The sequence below is a fragment of the Poecilia mexicana genome, unplaced genomic scaffold (genome assembly GCF_051168715.1).
Source record: "Poecilia mexicana isolate PSO_F unplaced genomic scaffold, ASM5116871v1 scaffold_21, whole genome shotgun sequence".
Taxonomy (NCBI): domain Eukaryota; kingdom Metazoa; phylum Chordata; class Actinopteri; order Cyprinodontiformes; family Poeciliidae; genus Poecilia; species Poecilia mexicana.
In genome coordinates this window covers 9,066,481-9,091,120 of record NW_028263390.1, presented here as the reverse complement: position 1 = coordinate 9,091,120, position 24,640 = coordinate 9,066,481, and the positions used below count along the sequence as shown (strand labels likewise).

General features: G+C 40.8%; 3 protein-coding genes across 3 annotated transcripts; 2 read left to right on the top strand and 1 right to left on the bottom strand.

The window, feature by feature from the left end:
- Nucleotides 1-784: 784 nt before the first annotated feature.
- On the top strand, nucleotides 785-7,236 carry wdr20b (WD repeat domain 20b). The gene is made up of 4 exons (XM_014984610.2): nucleotides 785-1,113; nucleotides 3,015-3,197; nucleotides 3,308-4,699; nucleotides 5,620-7,236. The coding sequence occupies exons 1-4, from the start codon at nucleotides 865-867 to the stop codon at nucleotides 5,668-5,670; spliced, it is 1,875 nt and encodes a 624-aa protein (XP_014840096.2). The 5' UTR covers nucleotides 785-864; the 3' UTR covers nucleotides 5,671-7,236.
- Nucleotides 7,237-13,838: 6,602 nt separating this feature from the next.
- mgat2 (alpha-1,6-mannosyl-glycoprotein 2-beta-N-acetylglucosaminyltransferase) lies at nucleotides 13,839-18,504 on the bottom strand. The gene is made up of 2 exons (XM_014984613.2): nucleotides 18,121-18,504; nucleotides 13,839-15,631 (listed from the first exon to the last, which is right to left on the bottom strand). The coding sequence occupies exon 2, from the start codon at nucleotides 15,388-15,390 to the stop codon at nucleotides 13,978-13,980; it is 1,413 nt and encodes a 470-aa protein (XP_014840099.1). The 5' UTR covers nucleotides 15,391-15,631; nucleotides 18,121-18,504; the 3' UTR covers nucleotides 13,839-13,977.
- A 1,385-nt stretch (nucleotides 18,505-19,889) lies between these two features.
- On the top strand, nucleotides 19,890-20,963 carry rps29 (ribosomal protein S29). Its single transcript, XM_014984614.2, has 3 exons — nucleotides 19,890-20,043; nucleotides 20,500-20,599; nucleotides 20,860-20,963. Exons 1-3 carry the CDS (start codon nucleotides 19,982-19,984, stop codon nucleotides 20,866-20,868), a joined length of 171 nt encoding a protein of 56 aa, XP_014840100.1. The 5' UTR covers nucleotides 19,890-19,981; the 3' UTR covers nucleotides 20,869-20,963.
- Nucleotides 20,964-24,640: the final 3,677 nt, after the last annotated feature.

Genomic DNA, 24,640 nt, shown 5'->3' with positions numbered 1-24,640 from the left:
TTTGAGACAGGGATTTTGGGTTTTCATGAGCTGTTTGCCAAAATCATCAAAATTAAAACAATAAAAGACCTGAAATATTTCAGTTGGTGTGCAATGAATCTAAAATATATGACAATTTAATTTTTATCATGACATTATGGAAAATAATGAACTTTATCACAATATTCTAATTTTATGACCAGCACCTGTATTTTCTTCCCTGAAATTTCTGCTGGGTACCAAGATACTATTTGTTTGCTAAGGCTGTCTACAATCGCCAGAAGCCTTCCCAGAGTAGTTTTATTTATTTAATAAAAAAATATATTCAAGAAATTTGTTACAAGAAAGGTGGTTTCTAAAGTTTATTCTACAAAATTTTATGTAGGAGTGAAAGAAAATATGAGCTGAATATAAATGATCATCACACTTGTCAGATTTTTATTTTATTGGTTTTATTTTTTTTTTTTATTTTGTTTAAAAAACATTAAAACACCCTTTTATTCCATTTCACAGTTAGTCTTGGTTTGTCGCATAAAATTGCTAAGTTCAAGAAGTTAGAAATTTTAGATTTAATTCGTTTAAGTTTTACTTCTTATTACATAAAGGATTGGAGTTATACACGAGGTAGAAGGACATTTGACATATTCCAGGTATGAAATGATTAATTCATATATAATAACATAGAAGAGCGATTAATTGTTCTCTACCACAGATGGTGAGAAGGGTTTGATTTTATGAATAGCTTGCCCGTTAACCTATTTGAAAATTGTTAGCCTCCATGCTGGCTAACATTTCCAGTCCCGTCTCCCTGCACACATGACTGACGGCCTCTACGTGTGTGTGTAACATCCGGGGCTGGGACAAGAATGAACGCCAATTTCCAAGATGGCGGCGGAGGGAGGAGGGAAGGAGACGAACGAAATTAAAACCCAGTTCACCACACGGGAAGGCGTCTACAAGCTCCTCACTCACTCTGAATACAGCCGCCCGAACCGGGTGCCTTTCAACTCGCAGGGCTCCAACCCCGTCAAGGTCTCTTTCGTCAACGTGAACGACCAGTCCGGCAACGGCGACAGGATCTGTTTCAATGTGGGCCGGGAACTGTACTTTTACATCTACAAAGGCGTGAGAAAGGTAAACAATACCGACAAGACCCGCCGCTGTCCCCGTGGAGCCCAGCGACCGGGCGCCTTTAACAGGTGTAAGCTCTGTGGGCTGCTGTCAGTGAGGTGCGCAGGTTGTCCAAACAACAAGGCCATGTAGCTGACCCAGCTAAGTTAGAGACTAATTAGCATTCTAAGCTCACATCGTCACAGTTGTTTATGCCTCCATAAGAATCCACTGGATGTTTAATGTGTCTGTGACAAGCTGCGACACGAGATTCCAATTCAACTGGAGGAGACTGGAAAAGGCTAGTCGTGTCATATGATGTATGCTTATTGTGGATATTTACATGGTGACATGGTAAACAGAATAAGAAGAAAAAAAAAAGGGGTCAAGTGGTGTTCATAAGGAGGGACAAACTTTGTGATCCTGGGAGAGAATCAGCTAATAAGTGATCCCGATTTAAGCCATTGGACTGTAAGTGGAGAAAGATTTTTTTTTTTAACTCTCGCTGTAATGATTACATTTAACTCTCAGACTCTGAATGTAATGCATAGTGATCCACTGGTTGCATACACTCGTTCTTGGCCTTGTTATACAGGAGTGGTATCTGTGACTATCAAACTGATGAAGTGTTTTCTTTGTGATGCAGCATCCTGTGCAGGCAATAGGAGCATTGGTGCCAATCTCCGCTTTTACAACGTGCTAACATGTGCACATGAAAAGTAAAAGTGATCGTCTGTGCTTGTAACCTTTTCTGTTGTATGAATTTAGAAGGGAGTTGACATGAACTCTATAGGCTGACATCTAATGTGCCAGATTTAGACATGGAGGCTAATCCACCCGCACGTTTAAACCTTAAAATATGGTATGAAATTGATTAGCTCTAAGACTATTAATCGGATTAATCATGATGAATAGATTAGTGAGATAAACACTATCTAATTTAGTAATTGATTATTCGCTAACTGGAGTATACAGGCTCAAAAAAAAAGGACAGTTGCTGAAAGAACAACACAGTCAGAGCAGTAATTGTGCCAAAACTGTATAAAAATTATATGCATTTTTCATTTAAGATGTGTGTGTGTGTATATATATATATATATATATATATATATATAAACAAAACTTTGTCTGCAAACATGTTTTACCTGGAACTGCTCAAGTGGCATTGTTTTAGCTCCAGAAAGTTCAAAACAAATAAAAAACCCCTTCATATTAAACACCCTTGTTGCAGCCCTATAAGAGATAAAAATGATTGATTGATGTTAATTTTTTCAGATACTCGTTATTGTTAATACTTTAAAATATCTTTTTTATGCTCAGAAATCAAATAGTTTGTGAATTGTATATTGAACTCAGAATCATTTCAGGTGTTTATGTTTAGCTATAGTTGAACACAGATCCGTTCACACACGTGAACTTGGCAAGCCACTATTAAAAAGCCCTCCTTGTAGGATCTTAGGGTCAATGTCATCATCTTCACATGAATTTATTACAACTTCATTTAGTATGGATATAGAAGGTCTGGTGTTAGGTTTGAACAATGTCAATATGGCTGCTCAAGATTGCTGCTGACATGATTAGTCAGTTGACTAACCAATAAGATGACTTCTTGAAAACTAAATAGTTCTGCGGAGCTTTTTACATTGAATTTCCTTCCTTCATGTGCTTGAGCAAATAGCAATAGTGTCTAAAACCTTTCTTTAACCAATGTCAGCAAAAAGGGTGGATCCGAAGTGAGGTTGCCGCTAGACAGCCGACTTAAAAAACAACAAAAAAAACAGTCTCACTAGTTGTATGTTGCACAATGTCTGGATCGAGACCTTTTAAAATAACAAGTGGGGACACATCCACTGTTGTGTGGAAGCAGTGCAAGTAAATTTCTACACAGAGCAAGTAATGTGTGAGTATATTTGTTCTCGTCTTAGGCTGCCGATCTCAGTAAACCAGTAGACAAGAGGATATACAAAGGCACGCAGCCGACATGCCACGACTTCAACCCCCTTACAGCGACAGCAGAGAGTGTCTCCCTGTTGGTGGGCTTCTCAGCCGGTCAGGTGCAGCTCATCGACCCAATCAAGAAGGAAACCAGCAAACTCTTCAATGAGGAGGTAGGCTTACATCAACGTCGTTTGTAAATTAACACCACAATTTCCACCTGTTTATGTGCCCATGTCAACCAGAAAGAAGCTAACCTTTCGATTTCTTCCTCTACTTGTAGAGACTCATCGACAAGTCGAGAGTAACGTGCGTACGATGGGTTCCTGGTTCAGAGAGCCTGTTCCTGGTGGCTCACTCCAGCGGCAGCATGTACCTGTACAACGTGGAAAACACCTGTGGCACCACCGCCCCTCACTACCAGCTCCTCAAGCAGGGGGACAACTATGCCGTACACACTTGCAAGAGCAAGTCGGCCCGTAACCCCCTGCTGCGCTGGACGGTCGGCGAAGGGGCGCTGAATGAGTTTGCCTTTTCTCCGGACGGCAAGTTTCTGGCTTGTGCGAGCCAGGACGGCTTCCTCCGAGTGTTTGGCTTCGACGCTGCAGAGCTCCACGGAACAATGAAGAGCTACTTCGGTGGCTTGCTGTGTGTGTGCTGGAGCCCCGATGGGCGGTATATCGTGGCGGGAGGGGAGGACGACCTGGTGACCGTGTGGTCGTTCTCGGACTGCAGAGTGATCGCGCGGGGCCAGGGTCACAAGTCGTGGGTGAGTGTGGTGGCGTTTGACCACTGCACCACTAGCGTCGAGGATGGTGAGCTGCCTGCCGAGTTCAGCGGGAGTGATGAGGACTTTCACGAGCAGATTCACTTCGGGGCAGGCAGAGAGAGGGCCAACAGCTCCCACTCTAGGCTTTCTAAGAGAAACTCTACGGAAAGCAGGCCGGTCAGCGTGACGTACAGATTTGGCTCAGTGGGGCAGGATACTCAGCTGTGTCTGTGGGATCTTACAGAGGACATCCTTTTCCCCCACCTCCCCTTGTCTCGCACAAGAACTCACACTAACGTGATGAGTGCCACAAGCCCTTCAGCCTCTGGACAGACAGTTACCACTGTATCCATCACCTCCGCCACCAATTCCAGCGGCACCAATATTAAAGACAATGTGAGCAATAGTAGCGCCACTGGCAACCCGGCTAACTCCCTCCCTGACTCACTGCCCCGCTCCAACAGCCTCCCTCAGGCCACCAACCCAGCCGGAGGCAGCACCCCAAACAGCCACACTGGGAGCAGCTGCAGCAGCAACAGCAGTAAGGGCAACAGCATCATCGACAGCTCCTTCATCGCCAACAAGTTCGCAACGCTGTCTCTGCACGACTCGCGGAAGGAGCGCCACGAGAAGGACCACAAGCGAAACCACAGCATGGGCCACATCAGCAGCAAGAGTAGCGACAAGCTCAACCAACTCAGCTCCTCGCGGACGGTGAAAGCCGAGGCAGCCAAGACTCTGGGCACGATGCTGTGCCCGCGCATGGAGGAGGTTCCCCTGTTGGAGCCGCTGGTGTGCAAGAAGATCGCCCATGAGAGACTCACTGTGTTAATCTTTCTGGAGGACTGTCTGGTTACAGCTTGTCAGGAAGGTTTCATTTGCACATGGGCAAGGCCTGGTAAAGTGGTAAGTTGAAATCAGTCTTATCAACACTAGACTGATGGTTTAAATCAAGGGTCCCCAAACTTTTTCCTGCGAGGGCCACATAGCTGTTCCTTTCTCTGGTTGGGGCCGGTCTTAGTTTTTGGAGAAAGAAACCTTAGAAAATTCTTGTCAACGGGGGGGGGGGGCTGTTCTGTCTTTGAAACTGTCGAGCGGGGGTGGGGGTGGGGCGCGACGACACATTCGCGCTTTTAGATAGATTTTTACCCAGAATGCAAATGGAAAAAACCGTGAGTGAAACGGTGACTGGGACTGACTAGTATATATTTAATTGAGGGAAAGTTAGTTTCACATCTGCTCAAGAGCCCCCCTGGTGGTTGAAGAAAAATCCACATATAAATCGGAAAATACAATGTATGGAAAAAAAAAACAAACACTGAATGCTCTCTGGTATGAGCAGGCGGGCCGGATCCGGCATTGTTCAGGGGGCCGGACCAAATGATGTGGCGGGCCGGATCCGGCCCGCGGGCCGTAGTTTGGGGACCCCTGGTTTAAATAGTTTGCAGCCCATCCAATTACATAGACTTTTAACTGAACCACAAGAATATTTATGGATGGACTACAGTTCTTATCTTTTTGACTGACTCTTACTGACTCTTGTTCTTCTTTAACTATAATTCGCAGAAATTAAGAAGTCTTTTAGCCCTCCTCTCATAGTTTTACCCAGTGGTGTTCAGCTTCAACCCTTGAGGTTTCTGCAAGTGTTAGATTAATATCTGATCAAAAACAACCATAGCAAATGGTTGACTTACCTGTTTGGTATTTCCTTAAGGTCTGCAAAGGCCTAGTCATTTTAAGCTGGGTTTTTAGAACTAAGCAAACATTTTATCTATCTAAACTGCCTGTTGTTTTACATCTGAGTAACCCTGTCTATCTTTTTGCAGGGATTGTCTCAAAACAACCCAGCCAACTCTCCCAGTGGAACAGTAGTATAGACACGTTGCCGGTGCTGCTGGCCGATCCATGCAACCGTGATGTGGATGTCCAAGCCCAGTGTGTGGCCCTTCTCACACTGTCGCACGGCTATTGACCTTCTGTTTCTGTGTCATATTCATCACTACTGCTACCCCAGAGTTGCCACCGCCCTCCCCTTGTTAAGGAATCTGATGTTGGTTGGGGTTCAAAGGGTTTTTATTGATAGTTAAAAAGTGTGTGACTGGATCATTGTTACATCTTTGGTTATATCAAATTGTCTAGTCTGAAACTAACAAACTCTAATACCCAATCTCTTGTGCCTATAGATGTTCAAAGACTAGACACAGTGACGTGATGATGCCTCAACCCAACCTTTACGTATGGGTTTAGTTCGGTGACTTGTTTGTTTTGATGTACCCCAAAATAAAAGGGAATAAGATCACTTTGAGGCGGCTGCACCATATCCCTGAAACTATTTCTCGTTCTTCCCTTAGAAATATTAAAATCCGAGGTATCACACCGAGTGAGTTTTGCACACATTTCCCTTCCTTTCGTACTCGTTCAATAACAACCCCCCTGCCCACCGTTTTGAATTTGTGACGGCAGAACTCAAGCGTAACTTTTCACATCTCTTCTTGAAGCACGTGGAGGAAGAAAAAACAAAACAAAAACGGCTTACCGTTGTTCTCCGTCTCAAAGTTAGATGCTGCAATCAGTTTTTTATATGGAAAACAAATTCTTTGCACTTAATAGTTTATTAGAGGAGAATGGCTTTACATTTTTTGGAGTGTGTCAGGATTCTGACAAGGTTAAGGTAAAACTAAAAAAAAAAAGCAAACTTTGTACCTATTGAACATTTATTTTATTATTGTTTCAGATTAAACTGTCTTCTGTACTATATGTAAATATTGTACTTCAATGATTTATGGGTGAAATTAACATTAATACTCTAGTTGAAAGATTTCTCATTTCATAAAAAATAGTGATATTTCTTATACAGAAAGAATAACTAAAAGGAGTCTTGAATATGCAGGTGAGTTTTTCTTTTCCTGTTGTACATAAAGAGAATTCAGGTGTATTTTTATTAAGGAAGCGTTTGGTATTAGGAAATGTTTTTGAAATCCTCTCGTCTAACAGGTCGTGCTGTACGCTTGCTAGCCTGTCGCCGCAGATTTTCGTTTTACAACACAGACAGGTAGGAACAGATGCGGCCATCACTGAGCTCAGGTAAACCATAGGAAGACTATTGCTGATACAATCCCCCCTCACCCAGAGGCCTTTGTCCCACCCTGGCAGCATGCTTGTGGATTAAATCCAACAAGACTGACAAACGAGTTCTGCACACCGGGCTGAGACTCCTAGTACACTGAGTTATTTTTGTTTTTGCCATTTCTCCTGAACCGACGCCGAACTCGTGAATACATTTCTGACACTGTGATGAATTTCTGCTGACAAAATGTCCGCACTTAAAGGTGGTGAAGCTGAGGGCGAGGGGGGATTTATCACGCACCGCACATAGGACTGAGGATTTTAACAGTGGGAGCCTTTTCCTTTATGTGATGCCTATTAAAACAACTTTGACAGAATACGTGTGTGTGCGTCTTATTTGTCTGAAACAATGGCATTCCTGCAGATTCAGGAGGAAACCCCAGACTTCCCTGCCTCCAGGTCATTCACAAGGTGTTTCGAGCCCAGACGGGATGTATAGACCACTTGTGAATGTTGAAATTAAAAGTTTGTAAATCTGTTGAAGAAGGGACAAATTATTCTTATGAAATGTCACGTGCATTATTAAAAATCAGAATAGTTGGATCTGTGATGCTTACAGAAATGTGGTCAGAAAACTTATTTGCCCTCGAACTCTCCATTTATTGGTAGCAACTGATGCAATGAAATCTCAAAAATATGACGGCAGACACAGATGTCAGCTGAGCAAGCAGCAAATGAGCTGGTATCTGGCGCCATCGTGTGTAAATTTCAAGCAACTGCGGCATAATGATACAATGTGAATTTCTATTATCCCATGAACGGTTAGCGAGTCTTTTCTTTAATAAGGACCATTATATTCCAACAGCGAACTGGTAAAATGATCACTGTTTATTACTTTGCAATATATATACACTTTACTTACAACTTTCATGAATATGTTGCCGGAGTCACCACGGTTACCTCTTTGTGAACTCTTAACAAATTAGAATATCATTGCAACGTTCTGCTTTCCAATATTTCCCGCAGAAATCTCTTGATCAACGGGGACGTGTTCCTCCGACCAGGTTTTAAATGGTACCTGGCTCTTCTCATTGGACTCGCTCTCTGGTGGCTGTCTGTCCCCATTTCGATCCATCGTCTCCAGTGCTTTGGCGATCGATTCATTTTCAATCACCAGCGAAGAGTCCTGCTGTTCGATATTTTCAGCAGACACCTTTAGCTCCTCAGCTTCGTGCAGCTCCCACCAGACTGCAAATGACACCTTCTTCTTCTTGCGCTTCGGTGGCTTGGGTGGCTGTAATTCCCTTTCAACAATGTTGTCGGCTGCAACCTTTTCGACTCTAGCCTGGTCGGACTCCATTGTAACCTTTGCTTGTTCCAGGTTCTAAGATAAATCACTTGTCTAGAAACTCAGTAACGATTTCACGTTAAGTTTGATGTCAATCTCCAAAAGAAATGTGCACCAAACAAAGTTGAAAATCTTACTGTGAACTGCTAAATGAATTCTCAAGAGAAACGTATCAACAACGGCTGCTAACAGGTTGTGATGAAAACAGATAGATGTGAGGAGTTTATATAATCGCTGGTGATGACAGAATTCTTGCTTTTGGAGTTATATATTGTGATGTCACCATTTCGTTTGATATTCAGAGCGGGCTTGTCTGATGGATTTTTTTATTAGCACGACGGATGCGCGCGTGACCTGACTGCAGAAAGCGTGGGTAAACTGTCACTGGTTGCCATAGTTATCCACCATTAGCTTGTCGTTTTGACGTTGGTTAGCATGTTGTCAGCGTAGCTATCCTAGGCTACTATAACTGTTTAAAAATGAGTGATAAAACAAGTTATGGTACCAAATTGACATTAGGGAACGGGATACTGTAAAAGGCTAAAAGTTGTATGGTGGTTCGAATTTTCCTGCTTTTTCGTTGGTCGGTGTTTTTCGGTGTGACGAGACCAGAGCTACCATGTTCCAGTGCGATGGGGAAACAGAAATAGAATATCAACCCAGAACCCAAGCTAACAATTTAGGAAATCTAAACTGTGGGGTTCGTACACTCTTATTTTTTCCTCATATTTCAATATATTTAGTTGAAATGCGAGTGTTAGTTGCATGGTAGAAAACAGTGAGTTTTGCTATTTGTTTTGCTAACGACAGTCCACCGATGGACAGATGTTCAAAATTAGCAAGACTGCTACAACACAAACAATACATTTTATTCCGATGTATTTGCAATTGCTCTTAATAAAAGGGCACTCCCCATTTTAGCAGCTTGAACAGTAACAGAGCATGTTCACAAATAGATATTTCAGAGAAGTGCTAAAGATGTGTAACAACAACTTTCGATGTTTTGTTTGTGTGGCAGCCATATACTGCTGCTAAACTCTGAGCTTTCCCAATCAGAATTTCAACTTCAGGCTCATGCTTTTTTTTTTTTTTTTTTTTTTTTTTTTTACAACAAGAACACACCATGCCAATCAACTTCGATCAACCCCGCTTGTATGTGTTCGAGAATAGAGATAAGAATTTTAATTTGGGACATATCCATTATTTTCTAGTCATATCATTTTAATCTTAATGGTTTATTGGGAAACATCTGGCTGCATGCTGTCTGCCCTCTCCTTTGGTGTCAAGTCGATTAAGGAACATTCTGCATAATTTGTACATCGAAAGGGATACACCTGCAGAAGAGAGTGCTCTTAAACCGGCTATGTAGTTAGAAGAAGAAGAAAAAAGATCCTTTCAGTTAGAGTGCAGCCGTAATGTAATTATGTAGCATTTCAATAAAAAGCTCGTTGCAGACATTTAATTAAAATCTCTGGAAACTATGTTACTTTCCATGAAGGTGAACAATACAATTGTGTTCGATTGTAAGAGTGGCACCCTTGCCTCAGGTGTAATGCATCAGTAACACAATTTAGAATCACTTAATAGTCACAGGGGATATGCTTTGCTATTTAAGTGCATTAAACTTCAGGACTATCGGTGCAAGCAGCATTTTAAATACAGCGACCTAATAGATTTTTTTGCAGAGTGGTTTTAGAAAACCACTCTTAACTCTCTACGGGGACAGACCTTTAAAAAGCAACATAGTGCACTTTACATTTGTTTCTTTTTTTTAGTTTTAATAAGCAGAGAAATCTGATTAGGTGAGGGTTCATCTTTCTGAAGATGTTCTAAGCATCTCACTGCATGTTCGTCACACTGTTGTTACACAGATCTGAGACGGTCTCACACCCCTAGAAAGTTCTGGGTGTGGCACCTGTTATGTGTGGTAAAAAATTAAGTCAAAAGCTGCATTTTTTTTTTCTGAGACATGTCCTCCTGGCAAGTGTTTTTTTTTTTCTTTTCTTTTTTTGCTCACTAGATGGCAGCATTGGTCAGAGAAGACTCCAGCACTTGATCGAACCAGAAATACCACTGTCTCCGTACATTATCTTGTTGTCTCCATTTCTTCCATTCCCTTTCATTCTGCATTCTCACATCTTCAGCTTTATTTTACATTCCAAATGAATAATAATAAAAAATAATAATAAAAAAACACCACTCCTCCATAATTTATGAGTCACTTTTTGAGGAAGCAGGAGCTCTCGTCCCTCTAAATACGGCAGCCCGTGACAGGAGAGGTGTGGGGAGTGTGATTAGCAGGCCGGATTGACTCAGTCATCCTGTCAGGGAGCTGCTAAACGGCTCTGACTGACTGCCTCAGCTCCCATACGGACTGCTCTCATCCGTGCCGAGCAGGTATCAATCAGAAGGGCTGATCCCTTAAATAAACAAACAGAATCGAATGCAGTTTTTCTTTTTTTTTCCTGCCCAGCTCTCCTGTCAGACTCTTTTAACTGGCTATACAAACCAGGTCACTTTTTCTCTTGGGATTTTATATAGCAGCTGAGCCAAACTTCCCAGTCCTAGTCAGAAAGTATCTTATTATTTCCAGGCATTAAAAAAAAAAAGATATTGGAACCATTCCTAATGCTTTGAATTTATGAATAAAAATGAGGCTCACGACTTTGATTTTATGAAAAAGATTCTCTATTTCTTGGCACAATATCATAAATACCCGAAAAATATTTCCATACATGATGCGTCAGCATCCAGAGAAAGGATTTCCAATCAACAGACACGAGAAAGTCTAAAAAAATAAAAAAATATATAACAATTAAGGAAGCCTTCAAATCTACATTATACCTCTACTTACCGTCAAGCATGGTAGTGGCAGCGTTCTGCTGAGGGTTAATTGGATTCCACTTCAGACAGCTAGCTAGTTGAAGATCCAATGGGACAATGTCTTCCAAAAACACACATCAAAGCTAGATTTTTGATCTTCAGAGTGAAGATGGAGGACCAGCCCCGTTCTAAACTAAAAAATTATGGCCCATATTTAAACGTGGGGCAGGAATCCAACCCAAATTCACTCTATCGCTTCTAATAAGACGAGTGATCACATATCCAGTCAGAATCAAGGCAACCCCCCCACACCCCCATAATTTGTCATTTTTAGATAGTTTGTGGTTTCACTGCAACTTAAGGGAAATGCATCAAAAATATTAAGAACTGTATAATTTTGCTTCCACATGTAAACAATCCAGTGAAATTTTGTCCCCAATACCTCTTTTTTTTTCTAACATAAATATCTGAAGTTGAATGAATACTTGAATTCCTTTTGAATTACAGTTATTCAACATCAATATAACGCTCATCCTCGCGAGCAGCCCGTGAAATCCTCTGGACAGAACGGCACCCGTTGAGGGAAACGGGCCCGGCCTTATTGCGACTTTGATCAGATGAGACAGCTCAGCGTCCTCGGCTGCTCAGATTGTTAAAATGGCCTCCGTTTGTTTATGTAACATGTATGCACTCAGTCTCATAAATAATGAATGAACTGTAAAAAGCAGATGCTAATGTGTTGGGGGGTGACTTGACAGAAAGGTAAATCTGTGAAGTAAAGGTGATGTGACTGAGACAGCAAAATGTCGTTAATTGCATTAATAAATGTGAAATATTGCATTGTTACATGATTATCTTGAGTTGTGCAGGGCTTTTAGGAGCCACCCACAAAAAGGAGAAACTTAGCTGCTTAATGCTCAACATTTATAAGTTGTGTGCTGCCGGGCCGCCTGTAGATCTTTAAAATGAGGCTATTAGTGTGTTGTAATGATGCTTTCTGCTTTTACTTTCCTGTAGGCGAGAACAAATAGGTCTTTGGCTATCTCCGCAGGGCATTCGGAGGAAGCAGCGCGTTGTAATTTCTGAAGGCTCCGACATTAGCTAACCATCGGTCATCACATGAGGAGCAAAGTGCCACATCCTCCATTCTTATTTCTATTCTGAGCCAGCCATCTTCCCTCGAGGTGCAGGCCCAGTTATTGAGTCTCTCCACCATGAGAGCAGAGGCACAATGTGCCAGTCACATGACCCGAGCGCCGCAGCGCCGTGTTAGGAATTAAAGTTCACGCGCAGGAAATTAACTGGGGCTTCTGCAGAGATCCCTGGGTATGCAGGAATCCTTGTTGGGCCTCATCATTGTTGAGGTTTTAAACAGATGTTCAACTGAAGCAACAGCGTTGGATTTAAGCGTGTAGCATTAAGTTTAGGCAACGCTGAAAATGGGACCCCCAGCAGAACTGTCGTATGACCCGGCTACATGAATAAAACAGCCTCAATTAAATACTTGTAAGATTTTAAAATAGCAGGCAGGATGGAGAGATACATGTTGCTGAGTTGAGGAGGAGGGGGGGAAAAAAATCAATGCAACCTAGAGGCCAGCAAGCTCTGGTCGCAGTGGAAACCGTCAGTACAGACGCGCTTAAAATGGAAATGCATCTTCAATAACAACAAAAGGGACAAGAAAGCAGCACGAGTGCCAGGGGACCCCCTCTGGTTGTACTTGCGCTTATCGGGGGGGAAAAAAAAAAAAAAAATCTCTGCAGAGACGCAGTGGCACAAACTTCCATGTTCCCTCTTTAGGAACCGAGACAGTGATGCATTGCAACAAAACGAAACAATGCCCTGCAGGCTGCAGTCCTCGGCAGCAGCTCCCAGGCTGGGCTTTTTCTGTCAAAGTTTACTGGACTGGGGGAGAGGGGGAAGTTCCCATTTCTGTTTATGCCTTAGCATGTAAACCCCCCGTCATAGGGTATGTTCGAAGTGGTATCCTCAGTAAGACTTCAGAAGCCTCTAAATGGAACAAGGTGTCTAACTTAGCTCGTCTGATCTCTGTAAATTTACCTGCTATAAATACCTTCAAATTAATCATGTCTGCACAGCAGGATTGTGAACACCAGAGGATTACCAGCTTTATGAGTACCCTGATGAGACAGGGCTTCAGTTCCTAATTATATTTCTATTTAAAGATGGGCTACATTTTGCTTTGCGTAATAAAATGTATTCCGATCTCAACCTTTTAAAAAGAGAGGTCAGAGTTTCTGGAATAAGGTTCCATTAAATGGTATTAGGTTGTATCTGAAGTATATGATTATTGATATGGTAAACACCCCATAGACCAGTGTACGGAATTTATAAAGACTTCCTGGAATAAATGTTTAATACAATAATAAAGAAATGGAACAGGTAAAAAAATTATTTATAGGAGTTTAAGTTAACTCTACTGATACTCCTTTACTTTGATATCAGGCACTGAAACTCATGTTCCAAGCTTCACACATATGAAGCACTTTCTACTTTCTACATTTATTTCCCAGAAACAAAACAGCCTTTGCATAAACCGCTGTTGTTTTGTGGTTTGAGTTGTTGTGGACACTTCGGCTTTTGCTCCTCAAGACCAACTAATCACAATTTAAGAAGAAAAAAAAAAGAGAGAGGCCAACCAAGTCATCTATCACAGGTAAAATATTATTTTTTCATGACCTTTGAACAGAAGCTCACAATAAAAGAACTTTTACTCTAGCTGATATTTTTTAGTGCAACCTGGGTATCAACAACAGAGCCCCGATGTTCATGAAAAGAAGCCAAAAATTCAACATTCGTCTTTATTTGGAACAATCCAAGAAAACAGTCCAATAAAACAGGCAATATGGAGAATAGTCCATAAAGATTTACTTTTTTATATATAGGATGCAAAAGAGAAAAGAATACATAATCGTAGCAATTAAGGTCACTGTAATCGAACGTAACTCTTGCAGAGTTCATGATCCCTGATGTCTCCCCAGCCCCCATTTTTCACATGCGGGGCCACTCCTCCGGCGCCGTTGGCCGGCAGTCTCTTTGTGATCAGGAGGTTTTTGGGGAACAGCTGGTTCCCGCTGCTCTGTAGGATGTTCTCGATCTTTGTCTTCTGGCTTATGGGCATGCAGGAGGCCTTCTTGTGGTGCATGCCGCAGTCCCCGGCGTGAAAGACCCTGGGTGCCTCGCTCACCATGACCTTCCAGTAGGAGGGCAAGCAGGCCACGGTCAGGTGCTGCAGAGACCAGTCCCAGTTGTAGTCGTCGTAAGTGCAGAATGTGTCAGTGCACTGGATGAGCTTGTGGTACGTCTCTCTGCTCAGAGCCATTCCCATGTTGTGCTCCGTCGACTTCCAGGCCTTCACCTCCACCTTGTTCGCTTTGCTGGAGTAGCCGATGTGGCTATAGCTCCCAAGGGACAGGATGTCGCAGTCGGTGCACTGCTCCCGTTTGAGAGCTTTCATCAGCTTTAAAAGGTGGATAAAGTCTGGCGACAAATAGTGGTCTTCCTCTATGAGCAGAACCAGTCCTTGGTGGTCTTTGAGAGCTCTCACTCTGTCCCAGACGAAGTGTAGCTTCCACCACCAGTGGTGCTTGGTCTGGGAGAACTTTGCCTCACGGTAGTGGCCAAAGGAGTCCGGGTACTCCGCGTTGATGCATCCGAGTTTTAAGGCGTCTTTTTTGGGAATATCTCTTGGGCAGTCCCTGGGGTCGTTCCCCGGGAATTCTTGGGGGTAGAGCTGAATGCTGAAGGGGAAGAAAATCTGAAGGACTTGACAGAAGTCAACAGAGGCCACCACTTTGTTTATCTCCGGAGACCAGTAGTCATGGCTGAATATCAACAATATGCTCTCGACTCCCCTGGCCTTTCGCAGGCTGTCCACCAGCAGCTTCAGGTAGTCGGGTCGGTTGTGGACCTGAACCACCACGACCAGATCATCTTTCTGCCGAGTCTTGTACTTCTCTTCGTTTCTTATCGTCTGGTCGAAATTCAGCTGGAAGACGATCCCGCGATAGACGAGAGTGGCGTTGTCCACCTCTGGCTTGTTCATTTTGGCTTTATCCTTTGCATCGTCCAGGTGCGTGCCGTTCGCTTGGATAACGGGTGGCGGGACAGGTGCACGGCTAACTGCAGGAGTGGCTTGCAACTGGATGTGATTGTTGAGGCTGCCACTGCTGCTGCTGAGGCTGCTGCTCCTTTTCACAGCCTCAAATTCCTTGGGGAACTCCTTGGAGAAAAGAGTTATGTTCTTTTTTTGCCTTCCGCTGCTCCAAAAAGCTAGGCCACAGATAACAACCACCAGAGTCAGTATCACCACCTTCCTCTTGTAGATTCGGAATCTCATGATAGAGAATCAGCCTCTTGCAAAAAAGGATAGAAATTCTATACAAAAAAAAAAATAGAAACACAACCAAAATATAGTGGTGTGTTTTTCCACAGGTGAAAAAAAAAAGAGGCCCAGTGAGGCTAATTGATGGCAAAAAAAGCTCTTAATGTAAACATTAATTCTTCTTGGAATGTCATAGATGGTTCATAAATATCCCATAAGGCATGTCGGCTGCAGGGAGGCAGTGTGCATGAGCCACCTGGATAATGGGGAAAAAAAGAAAGAAAAAGAAAAGAAAACCTGAGTTATGAATGTTAAAATATTAATAAATACATAAAACCATAGTTCAGCAAGATATAGCACACATAGTCTGACTGATGTTGACGACATTGAGTCAATTTGACATCGAGACATTTTAGCATTTAAAACTAAATGCTACATTTAGGGAGGATAGATGAAAAGTTGTTGCTACTGTGTGTTGTTTTCATATTTGCTTTATTGTCAATCTGCCAAAGGGCGACAAATTTAAATTGGCTTCACTAAAAACAGCCATGTAAGTGTATATTATTTGCAGTATCCCACAAAAGACATTAAAATAATAGAAAAATAGGGAAAAAAGCCAAATAAAAATAAGATGACATTAAATGGTTTGCACAACACATCACTTTACATAGAAAAAATATACAAAAGTATGATTGTGGGTGGACTAGAAAACACTAAACAAAATTCTACCATAAAATAAGTAATAAATACAGAAAGTGTTCCATAAAAAAGTAACTTTACATTTATGTCCCAAAGTGAATAACCCTCATTGTTATTTTTTCATTGGAAAGTATATTTAACATTTCAGGATTTTAGGATGGCAATTGAATTTAAAGCAGGTTCGTTGGATTAATGTTCATTTGAAGACTTTTATTTTAAAGCATGTACAGCCAAAAGGGTTGTAGTGCATGCTCTAGTGCTTCATTACTCATTTTTAATGAACTCATCTTCAGGGTTCGTCGAGGTTTACATAAATAAATCATAATGTCCACATTGATGATTGTGAATTACAAAGTCGAAGCACCCTGCTTTTTATACTTTTTAAAATATTGTCTATTATAAAAGTTACATTATAAAAGACAATATAACTACATTATAAATAATAGAGTCAACAGAAGCTGCTCTTGACAGTACTAATTCATAATTTAGGGGTTTTTTTCAAAGCCTGCAAGACATTTGTACACCAACTTTCTGACACATTGAGGTTTTTGGATGCAGTGAACCACAAAACAAAAAGTGTGCTGCATGTTTTTGATGTGTCTGGATTTTCGAAAGCATCTTCTTCAGCGTTTGAAACATCCCAAGTGTAAAGGGATGTACATGTCACAGTGCCAATAATCCAAATAAAACCGCCACTCACACATACTCATCTAAGCTGTCCATAATACCGCAATCTCATGCAGAATTTCAAGCCATGTGTGCTTTAATAAACTCACTGCGCTTTAATTGAATACGGCAAATAAACCATCCTTATACTAAATGTTTACTTTAGAAATACACACTGACCTAATTCCATCTAAAGAAGCAAACCCCCTTCATGTCAAAGTAGATCTTTAAAACTAGCTTATTCATTTATGATTACAGAATGGATTACTTTTAGACAAGGGCTGGTCCAGTCATGATATGCGTTATTATTGCGATGTTCTGACACATCCTCAACATCCCGGGAATTACCCAAGGATGCAGAAAAAAACCCACAGCAAGAATTGAGGAAAGTTTGACCAAGCTCATTTTATCCTCTCCCCATCAATTCACATTATTCAACTGGGAACATGAGCACAGAAGGACAGTAATAGCATGAGATCAATTAATCATATTTTGCAAGAGCAAAATATGACCATAACCCATTAGTAGACTGGCAGTAAAAGCAATTATTTAATTTCAGGGAAATGGGCTTCATGTCCGCAAACTTATTCCTCCATCCCACTTTCAATGATAGACCAACTTTACTTGGATTATTATTCAATAAAACTCTAAGCTTTCTGCATTATAGTGCAACCTTAATTACATTATCGATATTGATTGGCCGTTTCTGCTCAGACCTGCAGAACAAACCTTCATATTTTATTGATTACTAAATGAATGATCTGTCAGCTCTGCATATCCTGCCTCTGTCTGCCTGAAGCATACGATTCAGAAAAAAACAACCTTAAAAGGAACGGGTCACAACCATGGAAAACTTAATAATTTGTCAATTATTAACTGAAAAATTCTTCCAATTGTCAATTAATAATTGTATATTTTCTTATTTGGACATATTGAGCTTAAAGACAAAATCATTTACTCCCGTATTTATTTTACAAACAGTCAAATTGCTTCCCCCTCCGTCTACTACATTTTTCAATGTGTCAGTTTTCTCCCACGGCTTAAAGCCTGTCAGTGTCTGTTAATTAGCCGTGGCTTGTCAGTGGCACACCGAGTCAGCAGCGGCTCTGTTCGATCCTACCATTATTTATAGGCAGAGCTAACTCCGCTAGCTGGCAGTAAATTCTCCCAGAGCCACTCCAAACAACAGAAGCCGCGGCTCCAGCTTGGCTCCGTTATGACAGCGAGCATCCAGAAATGCTACTTCAATGCTAGCAACGGCTCCAGCTAGCAACTTCCAAGGCAGCCAGAGCCAAGAGAAGAGCTCGCCGTCAACAACAGCAGCAGCAGCAGCAGCAGCGTAACAAACCGAGCACAAACAACCATGTTGTCCGCACTCACCGAAAAACTGGACTGGTGCGGTCCTTTCACTGGGAGACATTAGAACGGCGGCTTTCCGTCCTCCTCCATACCTTCCAGCAAACTGCATGGAAACGTAAATGACGGCTAACTGCTCGGGAAAAAAAAAAAAAAAATCCACAAATACAGAACCGCCGCCTCCCACTGTCCCACAATGCACTAGTCCGGGGGGGAGAGGGGTGGTGGTGTGGGGTGGACGGAATGGAGTGGGGGTGTACTCCAACCGCTTTTATCCATTACGGTTATAATCTAAACATCTTCCTCTGACTGCTGCAGCTGCTGACAGTTTCACTTAATTCCTCTTTTCTCAGAATATCATTTTAACAATATGGCATTCGAGTAATAAAACGACTTTAATTACACACCAGCGCATCAAAAAAAAATGTTGAGGTGTTGTGAAAATTTTCCCTGTTTAAGTTTCAAACATTTAATTTTGTGTGCTTCTGAGTGTTGAAGTGACAGCTCACACAACTGTGAGACCTAAAGAGTTGTATAGATCTCCAAAGAATGTAAAATCAGCACTTCCACTGTACAGAAAATAGTCAAAAATGGCCTAAGTCCAGGTCTGACCGTACAAGCAAGTTTACCCTGAAAGTGGACTGCAAGATGCTAACAGAAGTCTCCATAAACTCGTAATGTCCTGACATACAGCAGCCTCTTGTGAATGTTAATGTGAAAGCAAATTTAATTGTCATGTGAAATGTGTAAGCTTTGCTGTTTTATGGTCTGGGCAGGCTTTAGTGCTGCAGGAGATGGCCAGCTCACTATGGAATATGAGCTGAAAGAATCAGAGTCATTGGCCAACCAACATTTTTTGGCAGTGGTTACACTGTGGAAGTGCTGCTCATTAGCTGGATGTGAAAACAAGCTATTGAAAACTCATTCAGGGAGCAGCTGAGAGATGTCTGCGATCGTGTCCTGGGCACACAGACAGAATATTGTGCTCCTCTTTATCGACAAAAGTAGAAAACTATCTTGTGGTTGGATAGGAAAAATATCTTTTTACAAAATACATTTGAAAAAGTTAGTTTGGTAGTTCTTTCCTTCAAATTGTCTGATATGGATTCCCAAACTAAATCTAAAGCAGCCCATCTTCTCTTAACATTTGAAGTCACAGGATACTAAAACTCCTGCACAAAATAACCCACATGTGCATAAACTGAAAAATTCCCCATACATCCTGCCCAAATCTGCCACAAACAGTCCAGACCTCTGAGTGATAATGTCATATTCAATAAAGTATAATTATATACAAAAAATTACTTATTTCAGTAAATAATTTCACTAAGTTAAACACAATAAGCAGATTAGTTACTCGCAATGATCTATTCAAGCCTTTATTTCTATTAATTATGATAACTTTCTGCTGACAGTTGATAAAAATATGGAAATTGAGATTAGAATATAAAATATTTAAGACAGAATTGTTGGTTTTGGAAGAATATGTTTAATACCTGCCTAAAGGTCGCTATTTTCAAGAAGTACTTTTAATCTGACAAAGAGCCTACTGAAATTTATTGAATTTGGCTGTATGCTCTCACATATACCACAGGAATAAAGAACTTTCTATACTGAACTAGAAACTGTTCTTATTTATTCTTAAAGGAAAAATTGTTTTCAATTTGTTCGCTTTGTTTCTCTTATAAATCAATAAGTTAGACATCAATTTCAGTCTACATAAACAAGTTATGCATGTAACTTATCCCTCTAAAGTTTTGTTTTCCTTACCAATAGGTGGAGCTAAACAACAATTAGGCAACCGGAAATACGGCGACTGAAACCATCTTTTGCGCATGCGCGTTCCTGGTTCTTCCTTTCCGACACTCGAGCGAAAAGAGACAAGATGGGCCATCAGCAGCTCTACTGGAGTCATCCGAGAAAATTCGGTCAGGGATCCCGCTCCTGGTAAGTGACAGTCTTGTCGATTTGATTATGAACTAAAGAATTAATTTAGGTTATATTTTTGGCTTAGTTTGGATTTTTTCTGTGTTAAAATTGCATTCAGTTCCGTACCGCATGGGCGCTAAGGCTGAGCCAATATGGCGCTCGAGGATGTAGCTTCCTACCTGTTTAGCACCACAGCCACACGTTAAACGATTTTCCTACCTGTTGACAATTTTAAGGGTTCAAAACTGCAATCACCGTTATAATATAGTACCTCGGTTGCTCGTTAGTTGCTAATTGAATGCTTTGGATGGACCGTGTCGTTTTTTGTGTTGACAATAGCAAGGATGCTCTACTAAAGGAGTGCTAAATGCTAACCGGCTACTAGCAATTTTATACCTTATTTACTGACGCATGCTAAAGAAAATCTCTAACGAAACAAGATCAATGAGTTAATTAACTCCTATTTCGTTTCAGCCGAGTGTGTTCAAACAGACATGGCCTGATCCGTAAATACGGACTCAATATGTGCCGTCAGTGCTTCAGGCAGTACGCAAAAGACATCGGCTTCGTAAAGGTGAGTAACATCTTCTTGTGACCACACTTAGGGTCGCGAATAAATGTGACTTTTTGAGAGCGTCTACTGACTTGTAAATGTATAACACAAAGAATTATAGTTTTTTGTACAAAAAATAAAAAATGCAGTTGATAGAAATAAAGACATAGGCTGCTGTTTAGTACTTTACTATTCCAGTTTTCATGGGCAGTTGTCTTCCACAACAATGATGCTGTCAATCATCTCACAATCCCATTTTTTCCCCCTCTTCTCTCTTTCAGCTGGATTAGATGTGCTGTGCTGACATCCACTGGCTAAGGACAGCTGGCTAAAATGGAAGAAATTCAACACTTCTAATAAATGCTTTTTTTTTTGTTCAACCACATTGAGCTGTGTGGTTATTTGGTGACTAAAAATGTGGTGCTTAGAAAATATTCAAACATGGGCTTAAAAATTAAAAACTGCAAGTTATTGTCCGTTTTAAATCCAGCTGAAAATGAAGGATTTAAGAGCTGTATTCATGGATCCAGGCATGAATACAGATATGTTAAATAAGAGTGCATCAAAATGCATCCCGTTTAGACTGAAATTTTTACTTATAGATCCTTACCTAGGGAACTTGGCCCCTTGAGATATGGCCAATTAAATGGTGGATCTCTAGTGTAGACTTTAATTTTTATTTTTAAAGTTATATAAAAAATACAGATGTAGTGTTGCTTCTGTGAGCTTAAAAATGTAGTTCTGATTTTTTTTCATTATTTTTTTTCTAAACATCCCTATGGACTAGGTTAACAAAAATCAAGGGCTTTAAGATCTACTGCTCTAAAACTCGCACTTCTAAATTATGTTAAATTTATTTGAAAATACAATAGCTGCTGTATAAATGGATGCACAACTGTATGTATCATCAGAAGTGTTTTGGGGGAAAAAAACCCCAACTTGTCAGGTGTGAACAACCAAGGGACTACTGCACTGAATCTCATGGTTATTCCACCAAATATTGATTTCTGAACTCTTCCTGAGTTAAAACATTCGAATTGTTGATTCTAAGCGAATGTGAACTTGTTTCTTCGCATTAGTTGAGGTCTGGAAGCTCGCATCTTTTTCTTTATTTTGACCATTTCTCATTTTTGGCAAATAAATACAAAATTTTTGCTTGGAATTTCAGACATGTCAGTAGTTAATAAAATAAAAGAACAATGTTAATTTTACTCAAATGTATACCTAAAAAAAGTAAAATCAGAGAAACTGATCATTTTAAGTCTCAATTTTTTCCAGAGCTGCATATATATATATCATGAGGTAACCATAGGTTTGCAGCAAGAGCCTGATCTAACATTTCTTTAAATAGCCCTTTAAAAAGTATCGCTAAGCTATTAAAAGTCATGTGGTGCAATTAATCAACCCATCTGTACATCTAACTGAACAAAACTGCAGACTAATTTTGAAGCCAGCGTGCCTTCACATTCAAGGACAGGGAACATACTGGGATTTTGTTCTGCTTCAAAGCTAATGCTTCCTGATAAGTCTCCTACAGGGAGGGCTAATTGGCCAATAACTCATGACTTCATTGTCCAAATCTGAATAACCTTCCTGTCATCTGTAGTCAGGCGGGTGGGCTTTTAAGAGTGACCAAAAATAATCTTGGGTAGGATATGATAGAAGTATTTTGCCTCAATTTCCAAATAGGTGAAACACTAGAGGGCAGCAACGCTGCATGTTGATTTAGAAGATATTTATGACATACTATTTGGAAAACCTTAGTTGTACTTTTATTCTTTTTGATGTACAAAATTGAAATTTTGAAGCCCCTTCATTTTGGGAAGTGAAACATGAGTCCATGAAAAACAGCACTTTATGTAGGACATTTAGGTCTTGAGCTATGCAGTATATCAAACTCTAGAATGTTGGCTTTACATATTAACAGGAAGGTCAGGTGATGGAAATGCCAAAACTTTAACACTCAAGGAATATCCCAACAATCTTTAGTATCAGGGTTCAGATTGCAGTTTTTAAAATGCAAGAATATGCTATATGCTTAAAGTTTTAGGACTAGATTATGTAGTATCCCAGTCCCAACTTATCCCAAAAGCAGCAGTGAGGTAACTTAACCAAGTGAGTAACAGAGTAAGAAATCCAAGAAGCCTCGTAAACTGGAGTTATATCACCTATAACTGACAAGAAAGTTGATGCTTCTAAGAACCCGTGTCTCTCTTCAGGAAAGTCTTTAGGTCACTTTGCAATTCAAAGACACGCTTTGTGTAAGCGATCTCCAAACTGCTTCATTAAACTTCCCCATGTGTACAAAGTGAGCACCACAGCTATATCAAAATGCTGATATCAAACAATAGGATTGTGCAAAAAGTCAGTCACAAATACTAACTAAAACTGACAACAAAGGAGTCATCGCTCTATCAGATTAGAGTCTACAAATGGGAGAGGGGTGCACACTGAAGCCCTCGAAGCTTTGCCTTGTTGACAGTGACATTTCGGATCAAATGTGGCTCCGGCATGTGGATTTTATGAATGCTAAAATATGCATGAGGCAGAGTGTGGAGTCGGGAAGTTCCTTTTAAAGTGCGGCTGCCGCGGGCTGGGCTGTTGGGACAGATGGAGCTGATCACACAAGTGCTGCATGTTGCATCACATCATGGAGGCGGATAGAAGGTGATTCTTTGATGTTCGGTTCGGCTGTACTTTTTTTTTTTTAACCAGTTGCATTAATGCCCTAGTTAAGCTGCCATCTCAGGGCTGCCAGGACAGCCAACTGATGACATTTAGAAGGTTTGTTTCATCCAAACTCGGATGCGAAGGCTCTTTGTGTCAGTTTGCCGCAGTAATTGAGGACCAAACTCTGCCTAATGTTGTGTTATCGCTGCATTTCCCAGCTTGTATGGTGCACTTATGTCGATGCTCTACTACTGCGGTGTGGTTTTAGCTGTCATATTCCAGAGCGAGCCAAGTATGTTGTCCAAGTTTCTCAAATGAACAAAGGAAACCAAGTTGGGCAACTTCTTCCACATAAATGGTCAATAAACAGCAGTTTATGGAGGACGATCGCATAAGCAGAATTTGAAGAGAAGGGCTGGTGACGCAAGAAAACTAGACTGAACCAAAAGAAATGGATTCACTTTTCTGATGACAAATCAGTAAAGCAAGAGTAACATTTGCCAGCAAAAATATAAAATGAGTTGCCCCAACCTGGCCTCTCAAAAATAAATTTACATTAATAGGTGCCAGTTTTTCAGTGGAGAAGAATAGAATGCATAATGTGGCTCCGTTCAAAGATCTGTAAATCCCTTCTCTAGCTTTGAACATCTATAATAATGGTCTAATAAAGGGAACAGGAATGGCTGACAACTTTCCCGTACTGCCACAATAAAACACAGTAGAGCCTGAGAGCAAACAACTGTATTTAAGTCAACAAATAACTACAAAAAAAAAAAAAAGTCCTGAATAAGCCCCCGTTTTGCAACAACCTAATGTTCTTGAGCAAAAACCTATGCTGCGACCAATCCAGTTCCAATTCAGTAGTGTTTGTTACTATATTGGCCCAAAGCTTAAACTTCCAATGAAATGCATCAGAGCTTGAGACTGTAGCGGGACAAAATGTAGCAAAAGTTCAAAGGACGTGAATATTTTTGCAAGGTGCATCAAAAACAATAAGACGTATAAAGTGAGATAAACATCATGCCATCCTTATTAAAGAGAGTTTAAATCTTTAAATCACATTAACCGAAAAGAGCACTTTACAGACCTAAACTACATATACTATCTGTTTTTTCTGCAGCATTACTGTGTTTTTTTTTTTTTTTTTTGTGTTTACTAATGTATTTTTAAGAGTTTATGACCCCAGGCACTAATTTTCCCCTGCAGAATCCCTCCCCGCGCCCCCACAGTCTGATTTGCGCAATGTCCATTCTTTTTTAATGAAATCTAGTTTTGCAGTAGTTAATCAGAGGCTGTTTGTGGCCAACACAAACCTCCTGCTGAGGAAAAAAAGGAGACTCTTGAACCATTTACGACTGCATTTTCAAAGTAGGACAAACAAAAAAGCTTATC

Excerpts from the sequence above, each read along its gene's own strand:
- mgat2 (XM_014984613.2), bottom strand. The coding sequence starts at position 15,390 with ATGAGATTCCGAATCTACAAGAGGAAGGTGGTGATACTGACTCTGGTG.
- wdr20b (XM_014984610.2), top strand. The coding sequence starts at position 865 with ATGGCGGCGGAGGGAGGAGGGAAGGAGACGAACGAAATTAAAACCCAG. Across the intron at positions 1,114-3,014 it reads TCTACAAAGGCGTGAGAAAG|GCTGCCGATCTCAGTAAACC; the intron begins GTAAACAATACC and ends TTCTCGTCTTAG. Across the intron at positions 3,198-3,307 it reads GCAAACTCTTCAATGAGGAG|AGACTCATCGACAAGTCGAG; the intron begins GTAGGCTTACAT and ends CTCTACTTGTAG.
- rps29 (XM_014984614.2), top strand. The coding sequence starts at position 19,982 with ATGGGCCATCAGCAGCTCTACTGGAGTCATCCGAGAAAATTCGGTCAG. Across the intron at positions 20,044-20,499 it reads GGTCAGGGATCCCGCTCCTG|CCGAGTGTGTTCAAACAGAC; the intron begins GTAAGTGACAGT and ends ATTTCGTTTCAG.